The sequence below is a fragment of the Perissodus microlepis genome, chromosome 19 (assembly GCF_051167445.1).
Source record: "Perissodus microlepis isolate ML-2025 ecotype Zambia chromosome 19, ASM5116744v1, whole genome shotgun sequence".
Lineage (NCBI taxonomy): Eukaryota > Metazoa > Chordata > Actinopteri > Cichliformes > Cichlidae > Perissodus > Perissodus microlepis.
In genome coordinates this window covers 7,066,882-7,090,615 of record NC_140479.1, presented here as the reverse complement: position 1 = coordinate 7,090,615, position 23,734 = coordinate 7,066,882, and the positions used below count along the sequence as shown (strand labels likewise).

The 23,734-nt window shown below is 44.5% G+C and overlaps 1 protein-coding gene across 3 annotated transcripts in view; it reads right to left on the bottom strand.

Annotated features, from left to right (window-relative positions):
• mipol1 (mirror-image polydactyly 1) overlaps positions 1–23,734 on the bottom strand; it is a 47,645-nt gene that overhangs the window by 3,229 nt on the left and 20,682 nt on the right. For all 3 annotated transcript variants that reach the window (XM_084914052.1, XM_084914051.1, XM_084914053.1), the window contains 2 exons: positions 15,476–15,517; positions 12,356–12,447 (listed from right to left, as the gene is read on the bottom strand). In XM_084914052.1, coding sequence (XP_084770178.1) covers positions 12,356–12,447; positions 15,476–15,517 — 134 coding nt within the window. The remainder of the gene's footprint in view (positions 1–12,355; positions 12,448–15,475; positions 15,518–23,734) is intronic.

Genomic DNA, 23,734 nt, shown 5'->3' with positions numbered 1-23,734 from the left:
AAAAGTAATTAATTATAGTTACTAGTTACTTCTTCAAAAAAGTAACTGAGTTACAAGATTCTAAAAGTAATTAATTACTTGAAAAGTAACTATTGTGTTACTTAAAATAAACGTTTAACCCTCTGAGGTCCAGGGTATAATTGGCCATTTTAACCACTTTGATGTTTCCTCCACATTTCACCTTTAAAAACTGTTTATTTGCCGTGTTTGGTCTCATCCTTTTCAGCACAACCTCACGTGTCTGAATTTACAGTCATGCTTTCATTCTGACTACAGTATTAACAACATTGATCTAGAATCAGACAAAAAACATAAAATCTGAGTAGAAAAAGTTATTTTTTACTGTAACCACAAACATGTTTATTGAATCATGTTTCATAACTTTAAATGCAAATATTTGTCAGTTTTAAAATCATATGCACAAGTTTTGCAAACAAAGTTATTTGCAGCCATTTACCTTTTACCCTTTTTTTTTATAACAACTTGAAACTATTTACAGAACGATCAGCTGTTCTGCATTTAATAAGACAAATTATTTGTGCCACTCCAAATATTTCTGTCCACTATAAAGGAGAACATCACAGCCTGATACCTGCAGGTCTGACAGCAGCAGGTGTGTCACTCCTGTTTCTACCTGGAGACAGCAGTCGCTTCATTGTTCTGACACACAACACAAAGCTATCCACAACTCTACACACTAACTACACAAGACAACACATTAACTACACACTCCAAACACGCTAAACGTCACAAATCTCTCTCTCTTTTTCTGCTCTCTCTCTCTCGCCGTCACTCCTAAATCTTCCCCCTCTTCCTAAACAACCAAATGTCATGTTGCCATATCATTTTTTGATTGGTCGACATGGTGCATTCTTCCACCAACATGAACGGGCTGTTTTTTGTTTTGTTTGAGCAGAGAGGTCTCGCTGCTGTCCTTAGACAGTAAACGTGAAGCTATTGAGGAAAAACAGGCGTATAAATTGTTTATCACGACTCTGGTTTTACTGGCCCATCAACACCGTTTATAAACTGGTATATGTCACCTTGTTGCTTTGTCTGTAAGTGGTCATGTGATTGTTTACCACGACTACTTTATTCTTCCTCAGTCAAACAGCAGCACTCATGCGATTGTTTTGCCTCCTGAGCTCCAGGTGTTGTGCCAGACAGTGATCGTGATCGCGGTCCGCGGGAGCGCAGCTGCTTAAAGCTGCAGCGTCCAGATTACTTACAGCTACTTCCTGCGGCTGATATAAGCTGCAGTAAACTGAAGACAGTTTCAACCGTCTGTTTGGTGAAAAATAGTAACGCGACCGCATTTTGTTGTTAGTAACGGTAATGGCGTTGTAACGATAGGAATGGTAATTAGATTACTCGTTACTGAAAAAAGTAACGCCGTTACTTGTTACGCTGTTATCCCCATCACTGGTCAGAGGTCAAAGTTCATACCAAATTAGAAACAGAACACTTTAAAAACAGAAGTAAAGAGAGGAACCAACAGCATCGTCGTCAGGACCTTCAGCGACTTTCAGCAGTTTTCTGATCCTCGTGCTGCATCTGATATTTTCTGACTTCATCACACTCGACCGCTTCAATTCTGCTGAAACGTTTTCCATGTTGGAGCAGGACGTCCTAAAACTTCAATTTGTGGTTCAGCACAGCTCATATAAATCCATAAAACTGAAGAAAGGAAAACAGGAATACAATACATACATACAGTGTTAATATCTGAGAATATCTTAGTGATAAGCACCGTTTGAAACATTTAAAGAGTAAACACACAAAGTCAACCGCTGATGAGCGGTCACAGATGCCGCTGCAGCTGTCCGAGAGTCTGCAGAAACCACTCCTGAATCTCAGACGCCGACATCAGCGAGAGATATCTCTCAAACTTCATGGTGACAAAGCAGACACACGACGTCACACAATATTACATCGAAGGCACAAACACAAAAACACGTCCGACGGGAACAGAAGAAAGCACGCCCCGTCTCACTTTGTTATACACATAAAAAAATAATTTGACTCTCAGCAGGTTTTAAAAATAAGTCGGTACAACCTCACACAAGCAACATATCACTTATTACTGGGTATCCTCGCTGATTCCTATAACCGCCTGGATTCAGCTTCTGATCATCTATCAGTACTGACACCGTGAGACTTGATCAGAGGCGTGAGCATCACAGCAGAGGCCTTTGTGTCCAAGTAACTGAGGATAAAAACATGAAGCAGGCCTGGCTTTTTATAGCACCTTAAAATAAAACCATGAATCAACATGTGAACATGAGCTGATGCTGCTGAAGTGAAGCAGAGTTACAGAGGTGTGATTACAGCTGAGCAGTCATTTTTAAAAGTTTAGATGTCAGAGGCCGACAGCACTGAACACAACAGCAGACTGGTGCGTGATAAGAAAAACAGAGATCTGATGGAAAACTGGTCTCTGAGTACACAGAGACAGAGAGCTGTGCAGGAAGTAACAGCCAAAGAATTCGTGACGATGTTTCTCAAACATGAAGCGTAGTTTGATCTTCTTTTGCTGCTGGTTCAGTCAGAGAGATGAAACCTGCAGCTTCTGAATCTGTGAGCTGTCGGCTTCCAGCCCAACGGCGTGTCCGTGCCGTCAGGTGACGATCCACGCTCTGCGTTTACGTCTTTGTGCAGAATCTGTTTACCTGCTCTCATTTACTGTTTCAGCTGTTTGTTAATAGAAATAGTTTTTTGAGCTCTAAGCTGACACTCTGCCGTTTCTGATAAAATGCATTTATATTTAAAATGGACTCAGGAGTTAATGAATCAATGTCGCTTTATTCAAACTAAAATAGATTTTAAAACCCACCTCCAGTTTGGGCCATCAGCGAAGAAACCAGGTACACAAACACAGGCCTGACCTTTGACCTGCTGAGATCTGTTTTATCTAACCCGGTCTGCACTGCTGAGGTTGGTGGTGTCTGATCAGGAGTAAGAGACTTGAAGCATAAATAACTATGTTTCAGTCTGAGGAAATCAGAAGGAATCACTGTCTGGATATTTTAAATCCGTCCTCACACTGGGACGCATTTCCTGTGATCTGACAGGATCGCTAACAACCAACAGGCAACACAACATGAAAGAAATCCAGCTGCTTTTTTTTTACTTCTACACTATAGCACCTCCTCAGAGGTACTAATACGTCAGACTGAACATGCCTGGTTCAGAGGTTGAAGTGCAGCTTTTTGATTGGCTGCAAACTGAACAATAACCAAATATCTCTCCGGTGAGGGCATCAAATCAGCACGGAGACCCTGAGGAAAACCACCAATAATAGAGAATAAACAGAAACTGTAACACAGCAAACACAGAATGTGACCAACACGTCAAAGGTCAATCTTCTTCTGACGTCCTGCTAATCCCGTTGACCAACAAACTGATGAAAAACCATCTGACACACATCTGTCAGCCTGCCGGGCTCAGAAATCCAGCTGTGAGCCTTCAGACTGCTCAGGACCAGTACTGAGACCAGCTCCGAGCCCATGAGAGAAACAAAACGTCCCCACTTTGAGGCTGTAATACCTGGGACCCCACAGAGACACACAGACTGACACACACACACACAGGGTTTAATGAAGTGAAATCACAGGAAATTAGTTTTTATTTCCACCAAGAAAACTGAAATCAAACAAAAATCCTGATTCTCCCCCCCCGACATCTCAGCAGGCGTCCAGCGTCAATCCTGATGATTTATGGAGACTCACAGTTTGGCCAGCGTGGACGCCTCGCTGCTCATCTTTATTCTGACTCAGGCTACTGCGGCGCTTCGCTGTGACTGCCGAGCGGGGCCTCAGCCCGAGAGTTCTTCCTCAGGGCCGGGCCTGAAACCGCGCCCTCTGACCTTGGTCACTTGGTGTTCGCTCGCTCTGCGGTAGAGTATCACTTCCTGTTCCTGCTCAAACACAGTGGTGTTTCTGAGTAGCTTATTTGCTTAGCAATTTAATTAACAACTTTTAAATACATTCTTCTTTCATAGTATAATCTTCACGTGCTTCATCCGAAGCACACTTTCTGTGTACTCACTACCTAATTTATAGCCAAAGTATTCACTCACTGTCTCTGTACTGTTTCGCTAGCTTAGCTTAGCTCGTAGCCGACTCGTTAGCACCATGGCTACTTCACCTGTCCCTCCTGCACTTTCTTGCTCATTGTGTCAGATGTTTAGTTACTCCTCGGCCTCCTTTAGCAGTAATGATATCTGTAACAAATGTAGCATATTTGCAGCTCTGGAGGCCAGGATTACTGAATTGGAGACTCGGCTTCGCACCCTTCATTCACCCGTAGCTAGCCAGGCCCCTGTAGCTGGTGCAGCCGAAGATAGCGTAGGCCCCGCTAGCTGTTCCCCGGCAGACCCCAAGCAGCTGGGGAAAGAGGGCGGCTGGGTCACGGTGAGGAGGAAGCATAGTCCTAAACAGAAGCCCCAGGTACACCACCAACCCGTTCATGTGTCTAACCGTTTTTCCCCACTCGGCGACACACCCGCTGGGGGTCAAACTCTGGTAATTGGTGATTCTGTTCTCAGACATGTGAAGCTAGAGACACCGGCAACCATAGTCAATTGTCTTCCAGGGGCCAGAGCAGGCGACATTGAAGGAAATTTAAAACTGCTGGCTACGGGTAAACGTAAATTCAGTAAAATCATAATTCACGTCGGCAGTAATGACACCCGGTTACGCCAATCGGAGGTCACTAAAATCAATATTGAATCGATGTGCAACTTTGCTAAAACAATGTCGGACTCTGTAGTTTTCTCTGGTCCCCTCCCCAATCAGACCAGGAGTGACATGTTTAGCCGCATGTTCTCCTTAAATTGCTGGCTGTCTGAGTGGTGTCCCAGAAACGATGTGGGCTTCATAGATAATTGGCAAACCTTCTGGAGGAAACCTGGTCTTGTTAGGAGAGACGGCATCCATCCCACTTTGGATGGAGCAGCTCTCATTTCTAGAAATATGGACAAATTTATTAAACCCCCCAAAATATGACTATCCAGAGTTGGGACCAGGAAGAAGAGTTGCAGTCTTACACGCCTCTCTGCAGCTTCTCTCCTCCTGCTACCCCCCCAAAAACCCATCTCCATAGAGACTGTGTCAGCTTCCAAAAAGACAAAAAACAAACTAAAAACCAGCAACAAACAACTTAAACATAAACAATCAAAAAGAAAGAACAGTACAGTATCCACATCTGAACCAAAGAGTAAAACAGTGAAATGTGGATTATTAAATATTAGGTCTCTCTCCTCCAAGTCTCTGTTAGTACATGACTTAATAATTGATCAACAAATTGATTTACTCTGCCTTACAGAAACCTGGTTGCAGCAGGATGATTATGTTAGTTTAAATGAATCAACACCCCCGAGTCATTCTAACTACCAGAAACCTCGAAGCACAGGCCGAGGGGGCGGTGTGGCAGCAATTTTTCACACCAGCCTATTAATTAATGAAAGACCAAGACAGACTTTTAATTCATTTGAAAGCCTGATGCTTAACATTGTCCACCCCAGCTGTGAAACTCAGAAACCAGTCTTACTTGTTATCATCTATCGTCCACCTGGGCCTTACACAGAGTTTCTGTCTGATTTCTCAGACTTTATATCTAATTTAGTTCTGAGCTCAAATAAAATAATTATTGTGGGTGATTTTAACATCCATGTAGATGCTAAAAATGACAGCCTCAACATGGCATTTAGTCTGTTATTAGACTCAATTGGCTTCTCTCAAAATGTAAAAGAACCCACCCACCACTTTAATCACACTCTAGATCTTGTTTTAACATATGGCATAGAAACTGAACATTTAACAGTGTTTCCTGAAAACCCTCTCCTGTCTGATCATTTCCTGATAACATTTACATTTACAATAATTGATTACACAGCGGTGGAGAGTAGATTTTATCAAAGTAGATGTCTTTCTGAAAGCGCTGTAACTAAGTTTAAGAATATAATCCACCCACTGTTATCATCTTCAATGCCCTGTACCAACACAGAGCAGAGCAGCTATCTGAACGCTACCCCAACAGAGGTTGATTATCTTGTTAATAATTTCACCTCCTCACTACGTACGACTCTGGATACTGTAGCTCCAGTGAAAACTAAGGTCTCTAATCAGAAGTACCTGACTCCGTGGTATAATTCTCAAACACGTACCCTAAAGCAGATGACTCGTAATCTGGAGAGGAAATGGCGTGTCACAAATTTAGAGGATCATCATTTAGCCTGGAGAAATAGTTTGCTGCTTTATAAGAAAGCCCTCCGCAAAGCCAGAACATCTTACTATTCATCACTGATTGAAGAAAATAAGAACAACCCCAGGTTTCTCTTCAGCACTGTAGCCAGGCTGACAAAGAGTCAGAGCTCTGTTGAGCCAACCATCCCTTTAACGTTAACTAGTAATGACTTCATGAACTTCTTCACAAATAAAATTTTTATCATTAGAGAAAAAATTACCAGTAATCATCCCACAGATGTAATATTATCTACAGCTACTCTTAGTACCATTGATGTTAAGTTAGACTCTTTTTCTCCAATTTTTCTCCAATTGATCTTTCTGAGTTAACTTCAATAATTACCTCCTCCTCCTTCCTACGGAAGCTCCAAACGCAATTTCATTGTTCTCTGACAATGACAATAAATACTTATCTATCTATCTCCAAACCATCAACGTGTCTTTTAGACCCCATTCCTACAAAACTGCTCAAAGAAGTCCTGCCATTGATTAATTCTTCGATCTTAAATATGATCAACCTATCTCTAATGGTCGGCTATGTACCACAGGCCTTCAAGCTGGCTGTGGTTAAACCTTTACTCAAAAAGCCATCTCTAGACCCAGCAGTCTTAGCTAATTATAGGCCAATCTCCAACCTTCCTTTCATATCAAAAATCCTTGAAAGAGTAGTTGTCAAACAGCTAACAGATCATCTGCAGAGGAATGGTTTATTTGAAGAGTTTCAGTCAGGTTTCAGAGCTCATCACAGCACAGAAACAGCTTTAGTGAAGGTTACAAATGATCTTCTTATGGCCTCTGACAGTGGACTCATCTCTGTGCTTGTCCTGCTAGACCTCAGTGCAGCGTTCGATACTGTCGACCATAATATCCTATTAGAGCGATTAGAACATGCTGTAGGTATTACAGGTACTGCACTGCAGTGGTTTGTATCATATCTATCTAATAGACTCCAATTTGTGCATGTAAATGGAGAGTCCTCTTCACACACTGAGGTTAATTATGGAGTTCCACAGGGTTCAGTGCTAGGACCAATTCTGTTTACATTATACATGCTTCCCTTAGGCAGCATCATTAGAAGACATAGCATACATTTTCACTGCTATGCAGATGACACCCAGCTCTATCTGTCCATGAAGCCAGATAACACACACCAATTAGTTAAACTGCAGGAATGTCTTAAAGACATAAAGACCTGGATGGCCGCTAACTTTCTGCTTCTTAATTCAGATAAAACTGAGGTTATTGTACTCGGCCCTGAAAATCTTAGAAATATGGTATCTAACCAGATTCATACTCTGGATGGCATTACCTTGGCCTCCAGTAACGCTGTGAGGAACCTTGGAGTCATTTTTGACCAGGACATGTCCTTCAACGCACATATTAAACAAATATGTAAGACTGCTTTCTTCCATTTGCGCAACATCTCTAAAATTAGAAATATCCTGTCTCAGAGTGACGCTGAAAAACTAGTTTATGCATTTATTACTTCCAGGCTGGACTACTGTAATTCATTATTATCAGGATGTCCAAAAAACTCACTGAAAAGCCTTCAGCTAATCCAAAATGCTGCAGCAAGAGTACTGACAGGGACTAGAAGGAGAGAGCATATTTCTCCTGTTTTGGCTTCCCTTCATTGGCTTCCTGTTAAATCCAGAATTGAATTCAAAATCCTGCTCCTCACATACAAGGTCTTAAATAATCAGGCCCCATCTTATCTTAATGACCTTGTAGTACCATATCACCCTATTAGAGCACTTCGCTCTCGCTCTGCAGGCTTACTTGTTGTTCCTAGAGTATTTAAAAGTAGAATGGGAGGCAGAGTCTTCAGTTTTCAGGCCCCTCTTCTGTGGAACCAGCGTCCAGTTTGGATTCGGGAGACAGAAACTATCTCTACTTTTAAGATTAGGCTTAAAACTTTCCTTTTTGCTAAAGCATATAGTTAGGGCTGGACCAGGTGACCCTGAATCCTCCCTTAGTTATGCTGCAATAGACGTAGGCTGCCGGGGGATTCCCAAGATGCATTGAGTTTTTCCTTTCCAGTCACCTTTCTCACTCACTATGTATTAATAGACCTCTCTGCATTGAATCATATCTGTTATTAACCTCTGTCTCTCTTCCGCAGCATGTCTTTTATCCTGTCTTCCTTCTCTCACCCCAACCGGTCGCAGCAGATGGCCGCCCCTCCCTGAGCCTGGTTCTGCCGGAGGTTTCTTCCTGTTAAAAGGGAGTTTTTCCTTGCCACTGTCGCCAAAGTGCTTGCTCATAGGGGGTCATATGATTGTTGGGTTTTTCTCTGTATCTATGAAGCGCCTTGAGGCGACTTTTGTTGTGATTTGGCGCTATATAAATAAAATTGAATTGAATTGAATTGAATTGACCTCTCTGATGCGTTCTGTTGGGTTTCGTTCATGTTGTACACCGGCTACATAGGGGCTGACAATGTTGTTGCGTCTGTCTTTCTTATCCTCCCTCGCTGGTGTCTGATCTTCTTTGCTTCTTCTTTGCCTCTTTGCTGATTTGATGAAAGCCGAATTAAGATAACCACATGTTTTGAGTGCTTCCTTTACATGTGTGTTCCTTCTTTTTCCCTTCAGGCTTAGAGGGAACATGTTCTGCCCGGTGGTGTAGGGTCCTATGTAGCCGGTGTTTCTCTCTCTCATTATGGGTTCACGCCCTCGAAGGAGGAAACACCTGTGCCTCATGAGTGTGGATGGCATTCAAGCCAGGAAGCAACGGCTGTTCTTCGCTGGATCGTTGTGAGAATCACGTCAGTGAGAGTCGAGCGTCTAGCAAGTGTTTTTCCATGTAGTTGTGTGTTTGGAATCTAACGAGCGTTTCTTTGTGTGCAGACCCTCTGGACTGTTTTCCCCGGTGTTCCCTGAGTGACGAGTGTTCGAGTGGATTCGTGTTTGGATTGTTTGGAGAGAGACGAGAGTGTTCACCTGGATTTCTCCTAAGTAAAGAGAAACGACACTCCATCATTACTTTAAGAACTGAAGGTCAGTCAGTCCGTGGAAATGCTAAAACTTTGAATGTGTCCCCAAGTGCAGTCACAAAACCAGGTGCTACGATGACACTGGCTCACCTGAGGACGCCCCAGGAAAGGAAGACCAAGAGTCCCCTCTGCTGCTGAGGATACATTCATCCGAGTCACCAACCTCAGAAATCCCAAGTTGACAGCACCTCGGAGCAGAGTCCAGATAAATGCCACACAGAGCTCCAGTAGCAGACACATCTCTGCATCAACTGTTCAGAGCAGACTGTGTGAATCAGGCCTTTATGGTCAAATAGCTGCTGAGAAACCACGACTAAGGAAAAGCAACAAGAAGAGATTTGTTTGGGCCAAGAAACACAAGAAATGGACATTAGACCATCTGTGCTTTGGTCTGATCAGTCCAAATTTGAGATCTTTGATTCCACCTGCCGTGTCTTTGTGCGACACAGAAAAGGTGAATGGATGGTCTGTACATGGTTCCCACTGTGAAGCATGGAGGAGGAGGTGAGATGGTGTGGGGGTCTTTTACTGGTGACACTGGTGGGTAGGGATGGGTATCGAAAACCAGTTCTTGTTGAGAACCGGTTCCCACTGTTTCAATTCCTTGGAATTGTTTGCCATTTTTGCAAACGATTCCCTTATCGATTCCAGTTTCCCCGAATGACGTCACCACGTTGCGGAGCGTCATTTACCTGGCAGGAAACATGGCGGCTCAAACGCTCAAAAGTTTGGTTATACTTTTTGAGAACGGATGACAACAGGGCAACTTGCAATACTTGCAAAGTAGATATTTCATTTAAGGGAGGAAACACTATGAATATGTAAAAGCATTTGCTCACAAAACACGCGATGACCTTAAATGAATGTCGTGTTTTTAATTCCGCTCCGGACTCGTGAATCTCAACCCAGCAGCAGCGGTAATGTTTGCACGTCCTCTCCCGTTAATGCGGCAGGTAAATAATCAACTAACAGTGCATATTATGTTAGCGCGATCTGCCTTATTACAAAACCTGCCATTACTGTGCATTTAGGTGACCATGATGAGAGAGACAGAGTCTGGCTGGCTCAGATGCTGGCAGTTCTCGCTGCAGTCTACCGGTAGCGTCTCCTTTCAGGCCAGGATAGACGTCTCAGAGCAGTGACTAAGTTTGTGGTCAAAGGCTTGCACCCATTTGCCACAGCAGATGCCCCGATTTTCGGTAAGTGAATGTGTTTAATTGTAGGCAGGGACATTACTGGATATTCTTGTGTAATTGCTACAGAATAATTTACGTTATACTTTGTTATTGCTACAGAAGAATATTTATTTTTATTATTTTACATTTACAATTTTTTTTCCTGGGGACCCTGTGACACCCCATTGAAGAGCCGTAGGCTGGATCTCTTAAGATCTCACTGCTGGGTTTGTAAGGCCATGTTACTCCTAAATTTCTATCTTGTTCAAAGAGAAGATATAAAACAAAGTTCTAAGCTATTCAACCTTAGTGTTCTCCTTTTTTAAAAAGAATCGATAAGAGAATCGATAAAGGATCGAATCGTTAAACAGAATCGAAAATGGAATCGGAATCGTGAAAATCTTATCAATACCCATCCCTACTGGTGGGGATTCACTCAAAATTGAAGGCACACGGAACCAGCATGGCTACCACAGCATCCTGCAGCGACATGCCATCCCATTAAGGTTGGGTGATATGTAGAAATTTTCCAACCGACAACCATCAGTCCAATCGCCAACAACAGGCGATATATTTGCACAGGAGCAGACTTTTTGATGGGCGGAGCAATGAAATCATGCATGGACTGATTTGTGCGTTTAGAATTTATAAGTTTTGTTTGGAGGGATTATTTTACCTTCTTTTCTTGTTTGTTTCATAACATAGCTACTTTTTGGATTATTTATCTGTTAATTTATTTGAGATGCGCCAAATTGCACAAAACACTCAACTTTTTTAATGCTCGCTGGAAGAGACTTTTTGATTTTCAACTTACTTTTGGTTTAATTTTGCATTTGTTGTTGGGTCGACTGTGTAAGACAGATAAACACGGTTATAGCGGAAAAAAGAAGCCAGTTTCTCTTTGTTTCCCTCCCGCCATTGTGGGTTTTTTAAATAATATGTTTTTGGATTTTTCTGAACATAGGCTACTGCCTTCCTTTCTTTCTGTTATGAGTTTGAGTAAATGAATCGCTGCATTTGGGTGCACTTTGAGGAGGGTGCATTTTCTTGCAGCTGGAAGAGGGTGCCATTAAAACAGTACAATTATTTTTCCGTTGACTGCTTCTCTTAGCCTCAACCAACATTATCAGCAAACGTACTCATGGACAAATAAATAAATAAATCTCTCTAGTAAAACTGATTGGTGAAAGGCTCAGCCTCAGTCGATATATTCGCCCAATCGCCCAACCTTACATCCCATCATTTATTTTCCAACAGGACAATGACCCCAAACACACCTTGTGTAAGGGCTGTTTGACCGAATGATGGAGTGCTGTGCCAGATGGCCTGGGCTCCACAGTCACCTTACCTAAACTCAATGGAGATGGTTTGGGATGAGATGGGCTGCAGGTGAAAACTAGTAATGACTTCATGAACTTCTTCACAAGTAAAATTTTAACAATTAGAGAAAAATTACTCAAAATCATCCCACAGATGTAATATTATCTACAGCTACTTTCAGTACCATTGATGTTAAGTTAGACTCTTTTTCTCCAATTGATCTTTCTGAGTTAACTTCAATAATTACTTCCTCCAAACCATCAACGTGTCTTTTAGACCCCATTCCTACAAAACTGCTCAAAGAAGTCCTGCCAGTAATTAGAGATGATGAAATCATGGAAAATATTATTTTTTTATGATTTCACTAACTGAAAGGACATAATCCAGCTGAAATCAGCTGCTCCTAATATTACTCACTGATAAATCCACAGCAGGAAGTGATAAGGGACTTTCACCATAAAACCACAGATTTAAATCAAAGCTCTGACATATTTTAACTGACACCTTAAATCAGCTATTGTGGTGTCTCTGAGATCTGGGTCCTTGTTTGGACCGAAACCACAGATTTCTCCACATTCCTGTGGATGAACATCTTTAAGTTCAGACTCGTGTGTGCTGACCTGTGATTGGCTCGTAGTGCCCGAACCTCCGCTCCCAGCCGCCGCCGGTCCTCCAGAGCGCTGTCCCTCTCCATCTGCACCTTCTGCAGCTCCTGATTGGATGAAACATGCGTCAGTTACAGGTAATCAGCTGATTTCAGTCAACACCAGCAGCAGAGAGGCACGTTACATCAGTCCACCCGAGGCTTCTGGGAGCCGCGCTCTGATTGGCCGACCTAACCATGTGTTTGTGTTTTAACTGCTCGCGCTCACGAAGAGATCAAGCCAGGGCTCTCAGCGCTACTTCCTGTTCAAATAAAGGATTAATTAACTAATGGACTAATTAACTCTAACACGTGTCAACACTGCGCGTAATGAGGAGGCGTTTACAGGTGCATTGTGGGAATCAGAGGGGATTTCTGCGTTTGTCGAGCACCGTAAATTAACGGTAATGATGAGGATTAGATGCGTTAGTAAGGCGCCGGCGAGGCAACGAGAGAGAGAGAGGACGCGTTTTAATCTGCATGGCAAAGGCAACAACACAGGAAGTGACATCATGACCAATCACAGCGCGTTTCAGAGTCTGTATCGTCCAGTTTAGGATGGTCGTGGATTAAACCTTAAACGAGGAGGGGGGAGTTCCTCTGGACTGCGCTGCAGCAGGACCACAGAAGAAGAAAAGGCTGTTTTCATTTTAAAGGCTCTGCCTGTCTCTGTAATGATGTCATACTTCCTGTTTTTATGACCTGCTGAGCCAACAGTGAGGCCAGGCGGCAGTAAAGCAGCAGCAGTGTTTTGTAGTCCATATTCTGGGTGTTGTAGTTTATACATGTCACCGTCACAGAGTCCTTGTGAACTGTACTTAACGTCACCATGGTTTCCACCGAGGTTGGAGTTTCTGACGAGTCATCAGTGAGCAGAACGCAGACGCCCCCGGAGCGCTGCAGCTGCCAGAAGGACATGGGTGATGCCATCGTGGTGAAGTCAGCAAGTCTGCTGAGAGGATGCAAGGATGTGCTGGACTGAGTGGAGCCATTTTTATTTGGCATGAATGAATATAAAAAGGCAGCACGGTGGCACAGAAGGCCCTGGGTCTGAATCCACCGTGTGGGCGGGGCCTTTCTATGCTGCATGTTCTTGCCAGCTTCCTCCCACAATCCACACACGTGCAGTTAGTGAATGGTTGTCTCTGTCCCTGTGTTGGCCCTGTGACAGACTGGAGACCAATCCAGGTGTACCCTGCCCCGCGCCCTATGGTAGCTGCGATAGGCTCCACCCCCGTCACTGCGATAAGGATAAGGAGAAGAGAATGGATGGAGAGATGTACTTTTTATTTATTATTCGTTGTACTTGTTCTGTATTTTACGAGTGAATGTTGTATTTCTTTAGAGGAGCCGACATCATGATTAATGAATTTCCTTCATGGGAGTTCGGAGGGGGCGGAGCTCGCACTCTGATTTTAATCCCTATAAAGACCGTGTGAAGCGTTTTGTTTTACAAACATGTTTTAAATAAAGTTTATTACTTTTTGTTATTTTATTCCTTTCAAACGGCTGACCACTCCTCCTGTATCTTCCTCCCCTCTTGTCCTCCTCCTCTGCACAGGGAACTGAATCTGTGGGCCACCGGCGGCGGGCCGCTGCGTCACGCTTTTGCGTCGGGCTGTGTCTTTGGTCAGACTGTGTGGAAGTCAGCCGCAGCCTGATCCCGACCTACTCCCCTATGCTAATCGAAGCCCTCGAGGTCTGGGAGTTTAAAGCGAGACATCAAAAGAGGAACCAAACCCGGAGAGTCAATATGTGTCTTCTCCAGCCGGGCCGGAGGAGACGCTTCAAAAGAGCCGCCCGACTTATTAATCAGAATAATTTCCAAATGATGTGAGGAGCAGGCGGGAACGACGCCGCGCCGACCTTTAACACGACGAGTTAAGGTCAACCGAAGAGGGAGGACAGGGGAGGAGGTAATAAAAGGAGCCCGCCCGAACCTTTACCACCAAAGAGGGGAGCTGTCTTTAATTAGCATGGAGGAGCAACAGGACAGGAGGTGGAGGTGGAGGTGACAGAGGCACGGGGTGAGGAGGAGGAGGAGGGAAGGGGGGTATATGAAAGGAACTACTTTGACCTTTAACATGAGGAGTGTGTGTGTCGGGCAGGGGGGGGGCTCAGGATGTGGAGGTGAGGACGAGAGGAAACTTTAATTATCAGAAGGAGGAGCGCGGCGAGGAGTAAATGAAACGCTCCTCCTCTTCCATTGACCTTCAACATCCACACTGTAACTGTACTGACTGTGGAAGTAACTGAGTACTTTACTCAAATACTTCAGGATCACTGATATTGGTTTTACTTTTTTGACTGCACAGACCTGACAGACGGAGCCGTCAAAGATCAGTAATCGATAATCAATCAGAGTGATGGAAAGCGGCCTGGATTTATCCAAGGTCTCCTCTGAGTCGATCCGGGTTCACGGATGGAAGCCCAGAGGTCAAGTGTGCAGAGGACGGCTGTGAATGTCAATGCTGTGTTAACGTGTACGTCTGCGTGGAAACGTTTTGCGTGCGTTGTAACGTCTGGTTTCTGGTGTCGGCTGCGGCGGCTCTCTGGCCGCCTGGCGTTAATTTGCCGGCAGCTGCTGAGTTTGTGTGTGAAATTAAAAAGCTCTCCAGGCTCTAATCCCCACAGAGCCCTCAGCCTAATTAACGGGCTTCAGCAGGAAAAACGATGGCGCTACATTAATAACAAAATTTAATCAGAAGAAGAAAACAGACGCAGGCAGAGCAACAGATTCTACCGAGACTCGACTGAAACAGAAACCTCACATCAACAAACAACAAGCTTTAATCAATGAAACTAAAACCCAACGTTTCCATGTTTGTAAAGGACTGATTCACCTCCTAAAAAATATATAACTGCTCAACTTAAAAATGTAATTTCTCTGATTAAATTTAAAAAAATCAATGACCTAGTTTATTCTGACTGATGAACTTTGATGATGTGTCTTTCCTTGCTTCACACTTTGTCACTTTTAGTGTGAAAGGAGCTAGAAAAAAGAATACTTTAAGAGCTATTGGTACCGAAGTGTTAAAAATAGTGTTATTGTAGGCAAACATCCATATATTGACCAGGGGTGTGTGTGTGTGTTTACCTCGCTTGCCTGCTGCTCTCTCTCTTGTTCCAGGCGTTTCCACTGCACGCAGACAGGGACAGAGTTAATCGGCAGTTATTGATCTGATCGGATCAATCTGCAAACACACATTTTAACTCATATCTATAATCAGTCATTCAGCAATTGATCCTAATCAGTGAGCTGAGCTGTGGGCACTCGGCTCTTTCAGCAGTCCAAAGTGTAGAATCATGTTTTTACAGTTTCCTCATATATTGATCCACTGACACGCTGAAAACACGTGATCATTCGAGCTGAACACCTCAGCTTCTGTCTGACTGATGGTGGAGTTTTTCAGCCCTGAATGCTGCCTGCAGGCGTTTTAGGACAGAAGCCTTAGGGGTCACAGAGGTCAGAGGTCAGCACTTAGGCCAACCTTAGGCCGCAGCTGTCAGAGCAGCTCTGATTGGTCGTCACGGTTATGTAAGATTCTGGTGTCAGAAAATCAGGAAACAGGTGAGAGGAAGCAGGCGAGACAGATGCCTGAAACTCCGCCTCCAGTTGCAGGCGTTAAACAGAATCACAGACGGGTTTCACCTGTGACTTTTACCACTCAATGAGTCAGGCGTGGAGCTCATGGAGAGAAAATAAGGCCTTTACCAAAGTGTTTAAATTCCCTCAGGACTGCAACAACATTCAAATGCATTGCACGCTGATGTCACAGCCACAGGATATCACCACGGTTACAATCACATTACCATCACAACCACCATGACCATCACAATCATCACCATTGTTACGACCCGTGGCCATAAAAAGTCTGTGTGAGCTGCTGTGTTTCTCTTTACTGTGTCTCTCTGCAGGTCCTTCCCCTAATGAAGAGCAGAGAGCTGCTGATTGGACCGTGGTGACTGCGTTCAAAAAGCCGCTCTGACAGCTGCCAGGAGGGAGAGAGAAGCAAGCGAGCAAGCGAGCAGCTTTGACAGCAGACGCGGACCTGGACCTGGTTTCCAACTTTTTGGGTTACTTTGTATCTGTGTATACGTGCTCTGTGAGAGCCGCCACCTGCGGGTATAAACTCAGTGCTTATGCATAAGCACTGAGTTTATACTTATGCATAGGCTGAAGGGGTGAGCTGCTGAAGGGGTGAGCTGCTGAAGGGGTGAGCTGCCTTTTCTTTTGAACTGTTTTGTTAACTCAAAAGACACGATGTTGTACTCTCATTCCCAGCGCTTTATTCGTTCCGCCATTTTACATACAAACAACAACAACACTTCGCGGGCAGGTCACGCATGTAACTATCTAGCCACTTCTGACCACAAACTGTACGTGTACATGCAGTATCAATAATGGCTGACCCCAGTGCCTCAGTCAGCAAGATTTCAGAGTCTGTCATTGAGGCTTTAGTGTACAAAGTAATGTTACACTCCTCCACTTTCCCATCTTCAGTTAGCTTTACTTGGTCACCATTACGATGAGGACAGTCTTTCGCCCAGTGGTAAGTGCTCTGACAAATAGCACATCTTGTTCGCTTGCCAAACTTGTCAAGTGGGTTGGTACCTTGTAGTGGTTGTCGCTGTCCACTCCGCGACGAAGTACCGTTGTTTCGTTTGTATTTGGGACCTCTTTGTTCCGTAAGGAAAACTGCATCTTGGTTCAGTTGAATTCCGCTGAAAACTCCGGTTACTTTCCCTCTGAAAATCCGTTTCAGTGCAGACTTCATAGACGCAAACGTTAAGTCCGTGCACGCTGTCAGTGCAAGCTGTCGACTTTCCTCATCAAGACAAGCTGTATCTAGAAGCTTAAATGCTAGCACAGCGTCAGGCAGCGTCATGTTGTACTTTTTCATCCGGTTATAACGCTGTTCAAAGTCTATAATGTAGTCTGCCATGGACACGCTGTGGTTCTTTGCAATGGAGTCAAAACACGAGTAGGCTTCATAAGCGCGGTCTTTCTCTTCTCTCTGAAACACCGTGTCAAGTTTTTCAAGTCATCTTTGTCCAAATCTTCCGCGGGTATCTCCATGGCCGTTTCTCTGGCTCTTCCCTCGAGCCCCAGCGCCACCGCGAGCGCCTGTTTCTTTTTATCCAGCTCCGTAACTCGTCTCCAGATATTGACTTCATTCTTCCAGCACTCGTATGGCCTGGCTTCATCAAGCTTTGGTGGTACTTTGTAATTGGAAACCATCTTCTGCTACCAATGTTAACTCAAAAGACACAACGTCGTACTCTCATTCCCAGCGCTTTATTCGTTCCGCCATTTTACATACAAACAACAACAACACTTCGCGGGTAACAGTACTCTCGCGATTAGGGATGGGTATCGAAAACCAGTTCTTGTTGAGAACCGGTTCCCACTGTTTCAATTCCTTGGAATTGTTTGCCATTTTTGCAAACGATTCCCTTATCGATTCCAGTCGCCCCGAATGACGTCACCACGTTGCGGAGCGTCATTTACCTGGCAGGAAACATGGTGGCTCAAACGCTCAAAAGTTTGGTTATACTTTTTGAGAACGGATGACAACAGGGCAACTTGCAATACTTGCAAAGTAGATATTTCATTTAAGGGAGGAAACACTATGAATATGCAAAAGCATTTGCTCACAAAACACGCGATGACCTTAAATGAATGTCGTGTTTTTAATTCCGCTCCGGACTCATGAATCTCAACCCAGCAGCAGCGGTAACGTTTGCACGTCCTCTCCCGTTAATGCGGCAGGTAAATAATCAACTAACAGTGCATATTATGTTAGCGCGATCTGCCTTATTACAAAACCTGCCATTACTGTGCATTTAGGTGACCATGATGAGAGAGACAGAGTCTGGCTGGCTCAGATGCTGGCAGTTCTCGCTGCAGTCTACCGGTAGCGTCTCCTTTCAGGCCAGGATAGACGTCTCAGAGCAGTGACTAAGTTTGTGGTCAAAGGCTTGCACCCATTTGCCACAGCAGATGCCCCGATTTTCGGTAAGTGAATGTGTTTAATTGTAGGCAGGGACATTACTGGATATTCTTGTGTAATTGCTACAGAATAATTTACGTTATACTTTGTTATTGCTACAGAAGAATATTTATTTTTATTATTTTACATTTACAATTTTTTTTCCTGGGGACCCTGTGACACCCCATTGAAGAGCCGTAGGCTGTGGATCTCTTAAGATCTCACTGCTGGGTTTGTAAGGCCATGTTACTCCTAAATTTCTATCTTGTTCAAAGAGAAGATATAAAACAAAGTTCTAAGCTAATCGACCTTAATGTTCTCCTTTTTTTTAAAAAAAAGAATCGATAAGAGAATCGATAAAGAATCGAATCGTTAAACAGAATCGAAATCGTGAAAATCTTATCAATACCCATCCCTACTCGCGATATAACAGAAAATAACAAGTTAACATGTTTTCTCATATTTCTGGGCTAGGAAGCGAGGGATAGTATTGTCATTTGTTTGTTTTGTTTCTTTCTTAGGGTTTAGTTAGTTTTCTCTGGCGGGACTTAGTTGGTTTTGTTTATTATTTTGGCCTGGGTTCACCCTGGAGCTACGCTTCCTGGCATTGAATAAAATCACCTTTTTCACATATAGCTGGTTTCGGCTGTTTGGGCGGGTTCTTGCTTCTCTCTCCTCCTTCTCTCAACCTTATGTGCTTCTCTACACGCCTAGACTAAGGGCGTAACAACCATTCAACCACCATCATCATCACCACCATGACCATCACAATCATCACAATCACATCACCATCACAATCATCACCATCATCACCACCATCACCATCATGACCATCACAACCATCATCATCATGACCATGACCATCACCATCATCACCATCACAATGACATCACCATCACAACCACCATGACATCACAATCATCACAATCACAACCACCATCATCATCACAACCACCATGACCATCACAATCATCACAATCACATCACCATCACAACCACCATGACAATCACAATCGTCACCATCACAATCACATCACCATGACAACCACCATGACATCACAATCATCACAAACACCATCACCATCACAACCACCATGACCATCACAATCACATCACCATCACAATCATCACCATCATCACTGCCATCACCATCATTATCATCACAATCACATCACCATCACAAACAACATGACAATCACAATCATCACCATCACAATCATCACAATCACATCACCATCACAATCACGACCATCACAATCACATCACCATCACAAACAACATGACAATCACAATCGTCACCATCATTATCATCACAATCACATCACCATCATTATCATCACAATCACATCACCATCACAATCACGACCATCACAATCGTCACAATCACAAACAACATGACAATCACAATCGTCACCATCATTATCATCACAATCACATCACCATCACAATCACGACCATCACAATCACATCACCATCGAAACAACATGATAATCACAATCGTCACCATCATTATCATCACAATCACAATCGTCACCATCATTATCATCACAATCACATCACCATCACAATCATGACCATCACAATCATCACAAACAACATGACAATCACAATCGTCACCATCATTATCATCACAATCACATCACCATCACGACCATCACAATCATCACAATCACAAACAACATGACAATCACAATCATCACAATCACATCACCATCACAACCACCATAACAATCACAATCATCACCATCACAATCACATCACAACCACCATGACAATCACAATCGTCACCATCACAACCACCATCATCATCACCACTATGACCATCACAATCATCACCATCACATCACCATCACAACCACCATGACAATCACAATCGTCACCATCACAACCACTATCATCATCACCACCATGACCATCACAACCACCATCATCATCACCACCATGACCATCACAACCACCATCATCATCACCACCATGACCATCACAATCGTCACCATCACAACCACCATCATCATCACCACTATGACTATCACAATCATCACAATCACAACCACCATGACAATCACAATCGTCACCATCACAACCACCATCATCATCACCACCATGACCATCACAATCGTCACCATCACAACCACCATCATCATCACCACCCATGACCATCACAACCACCATCATCATCACCACCATGACAATCACAATCGTCACCATCACAACCACCATCATCATCACCACTATGACCATCACAATCATCACCATCACAACCACCATGACAATCACAATCGTCACCATCACAACCACCATCATCATCACCACCATGACCATCACAATCGTCACCATCACAACCACCATCATCATCACCACCCATGACCATCACAACCACCATCATCATCACCACCATGACCATCACAATCATCACCATCACAATCATCACAATCACATCACAACCACCATGACAATCACAATCGTCACCATCACAACCACCATCATCATCACCACCATGACCATCACAACCACCATCATCATCACCACCATGACCATCACAATCATCACCATCATCACCATCACAATCGTCACCATCACAATCGTCACCATCACAACCACCATCATCATCACCACCATGACCATCACAATCATCACAATCATCACCATCATCACCATCACAATCATCACCATCACAATCATCACCATCACAACGACCATCAGGATGACCATCATCATTGTTTCTATTACACTGAAGTAAAATCAGCCAGTTAAACTCAGATTTGTTGCGTTTGGGTGTAATCCGTCGGGCACAGCTGTCTCCAGCTGTTTCTGTCAGTAAGTGAGGAACGAAGGTCTGCCTGTGGAAATCACACCGCCTCAGTGTATGGCAGCGCCGGCTGAGCTTTAATAATGCTGTAATAATGTTCTAATAATGTTGTAATTACCTGATATTAGCTCAATAAGAAGCTGCAGCTTCCCTCTGAGAGGGAGTGGAGCACACACTGACTGAGCGCGCTCAGGGACAACTCTCTCCTCCTTTACCCTCCCTCTTTTCTAATATTTCCCAGAAGCCTTGGCTGCAGGGGGAGATAATCCCTGAGAGATGAGAAGAGGGAGCGAGGGAGCGGTGGCGGGAAGGGGGGGGGTTTGGGGTGATCCTCCAGCGTGGAGTGCACTCTCTTCTTCTTCTCCTGCAAGGATTACAGCGGCATTTGAAACATATTTCACCGCGGCGCAGCAGCAGAACGAGGGCGGGATTAAGGTGTTACTGTGGAGGGGTGGTGTTAACGCAGAGGGGCGGGGTGTTAAAAGATGGCGGAGCACTGATATTGTTGGGGGTTAGCGGCAGTAGCCCAGGTGATGCTGAAGTGATGCTGATACGGTGGCGAGTTTGGGGGGGGGGTTAATGGAGGCAGAGTGGAGGTGTGAGAGGTTTAAGATGCGAGGCCGCATGGGGCGGAGCCAGCAGAGGTGAAGGTTTGAAGGAGATCATAAACACTGTGAGTGCAGAGCAGCCAGGAGAGGGAAAACATGGAGATGTGCAGGGAGACGCCAGGACCTGCAGTTCCACTAATGTCCACTAGGTGCTCTGACCCAGCCTGTTCACATGTGTAAAAGATTCAAAGAAGAGCATTTAACGTGTCATCACCGCGCTGACATCAGCAATCAGACCTCAGGTGACTCAGTATATCGTCGTGTTGACAGCAAGTATGAGCAGAGCCAGTGACACAAGTGACACCTGGAGACTGTAAAAGTTACTGCCCCGTCAGGTGAAGCTGTGCTCCTATTGTTGCTGAGTGCTGAACACCTGAACAGGTGCAGAGTTCTGGATCCTGTTAGTACGGACACCTTCCTTCTTCTACTCCAAAATTTGCCACTTCCTTCCGTCTTCATCAGGTCTCATCACTCCTCTGCTTTCCTGACGGCAGTTGCCATGGTTACTAGAGCTCAGCTGTGCTGCTGCAGGCCTGTTCCCATGGTGACCACAGTCTGTCAGATGAACAGATAAAGGTTTTTCAGATCTGCGAGCAAATCAGGAGGGGGGTGGAGCTTCTGAGCCCACCACCCGCGCGCGGCATGCTGGCAGCGCCAATCCTGCTTTCCGAGCCCCCCTTGGATTGCCCCGCTCTCTCTCTGTCACCCCCCCCCCCCCCCCCCACAGAGACCGGTTTATGAGTCTGGGTGCATTGTGGGTAATAATTCTCTGTGGGTCCTGTAATAAACTCTGTGAACTGAGCGCCGATAATAATCACAGCCAGAGACCGCAGGAACACCTTTTCAAAGTAAAAGTCCAAACTCAGAGGCCCGTAATCAGCCCCCAATCAGCTGTTCTGATTGATTATTTACCAAGTCTGACTCAAACTGGCAAATCTGAAGGAAAGCCTCTGAATGTGATCCAACATCACCTACGCACAGGCGGTTCACCGTCAAAGCCAGGTTCAAAGGTCACAGTGAGAAAATACAAACATTTACAGAGATGCTCTGAGTTTCTGTGCTTGCTCCGACATCACGAGAACGATCGTTTAAAGACCCCGCCCCCATTGGGACTGCTTGGTCAATGTCAATAACAGCAGAGATCGCCTGTAAAACAATGTTCCCCCATTTGGCCACCATGACTTCAGAAGACTGTACACAATGATGGCTGAAGCAGCCAATCAGGAAACGTGACAAAAAATTATCACTAGTTGATGAATGTGTGTGTAAGGCAGTGTGTGTGTGTGTGTACGGGTATTAACATCTTTGTGGGGACCAAAAATTGGAAGATTACCATACCTTAGAGCAGCGGTCTCCAACCTTTTTTGCGCCACGGACCGGTTTATGCCCGACAATATTTTCACGGACCGGCCTTTAAGGTGTCGCGGATAAATACAACAAAATAAAACTAGTACCGGTACCGAAAAAAAGAAAATTTATTCATAACACACGTGAAAAGACCCAGGAAAACCGAGTAAACGATAAAAACGATAACAAATAACGCTGAAAACCGATAAAAACCCTGAAAACCATACATTTCACACCTGAGCCTCAACTCTCGCGGCCTGGTATCAAACGACTCACGGACCGGTACCGGTCCGAGGCCCGGGGGTTGGGGACCGCTGCCTTAGGGGACCACAAGGATATAAATACACAAAGGGACAGGGAGTGTGACTCTGTCCAACTGTTGCCTGATGTTAACCTCCACACCAGGAGGAGAGGAGATGTCACCCAGGTGTGAGCAGGAGTGTGTAGTGTGGGGAGGGAACACACCTGCAGTCTACCTGTGTGGCTCATTTTAATATCAGTGTGTCCATCAGAGCTGGTCTGTAAGCCAATCCCAAGCGTGCGCACACACACACACACACACACACAAACACACACACACACACACACACACACACACA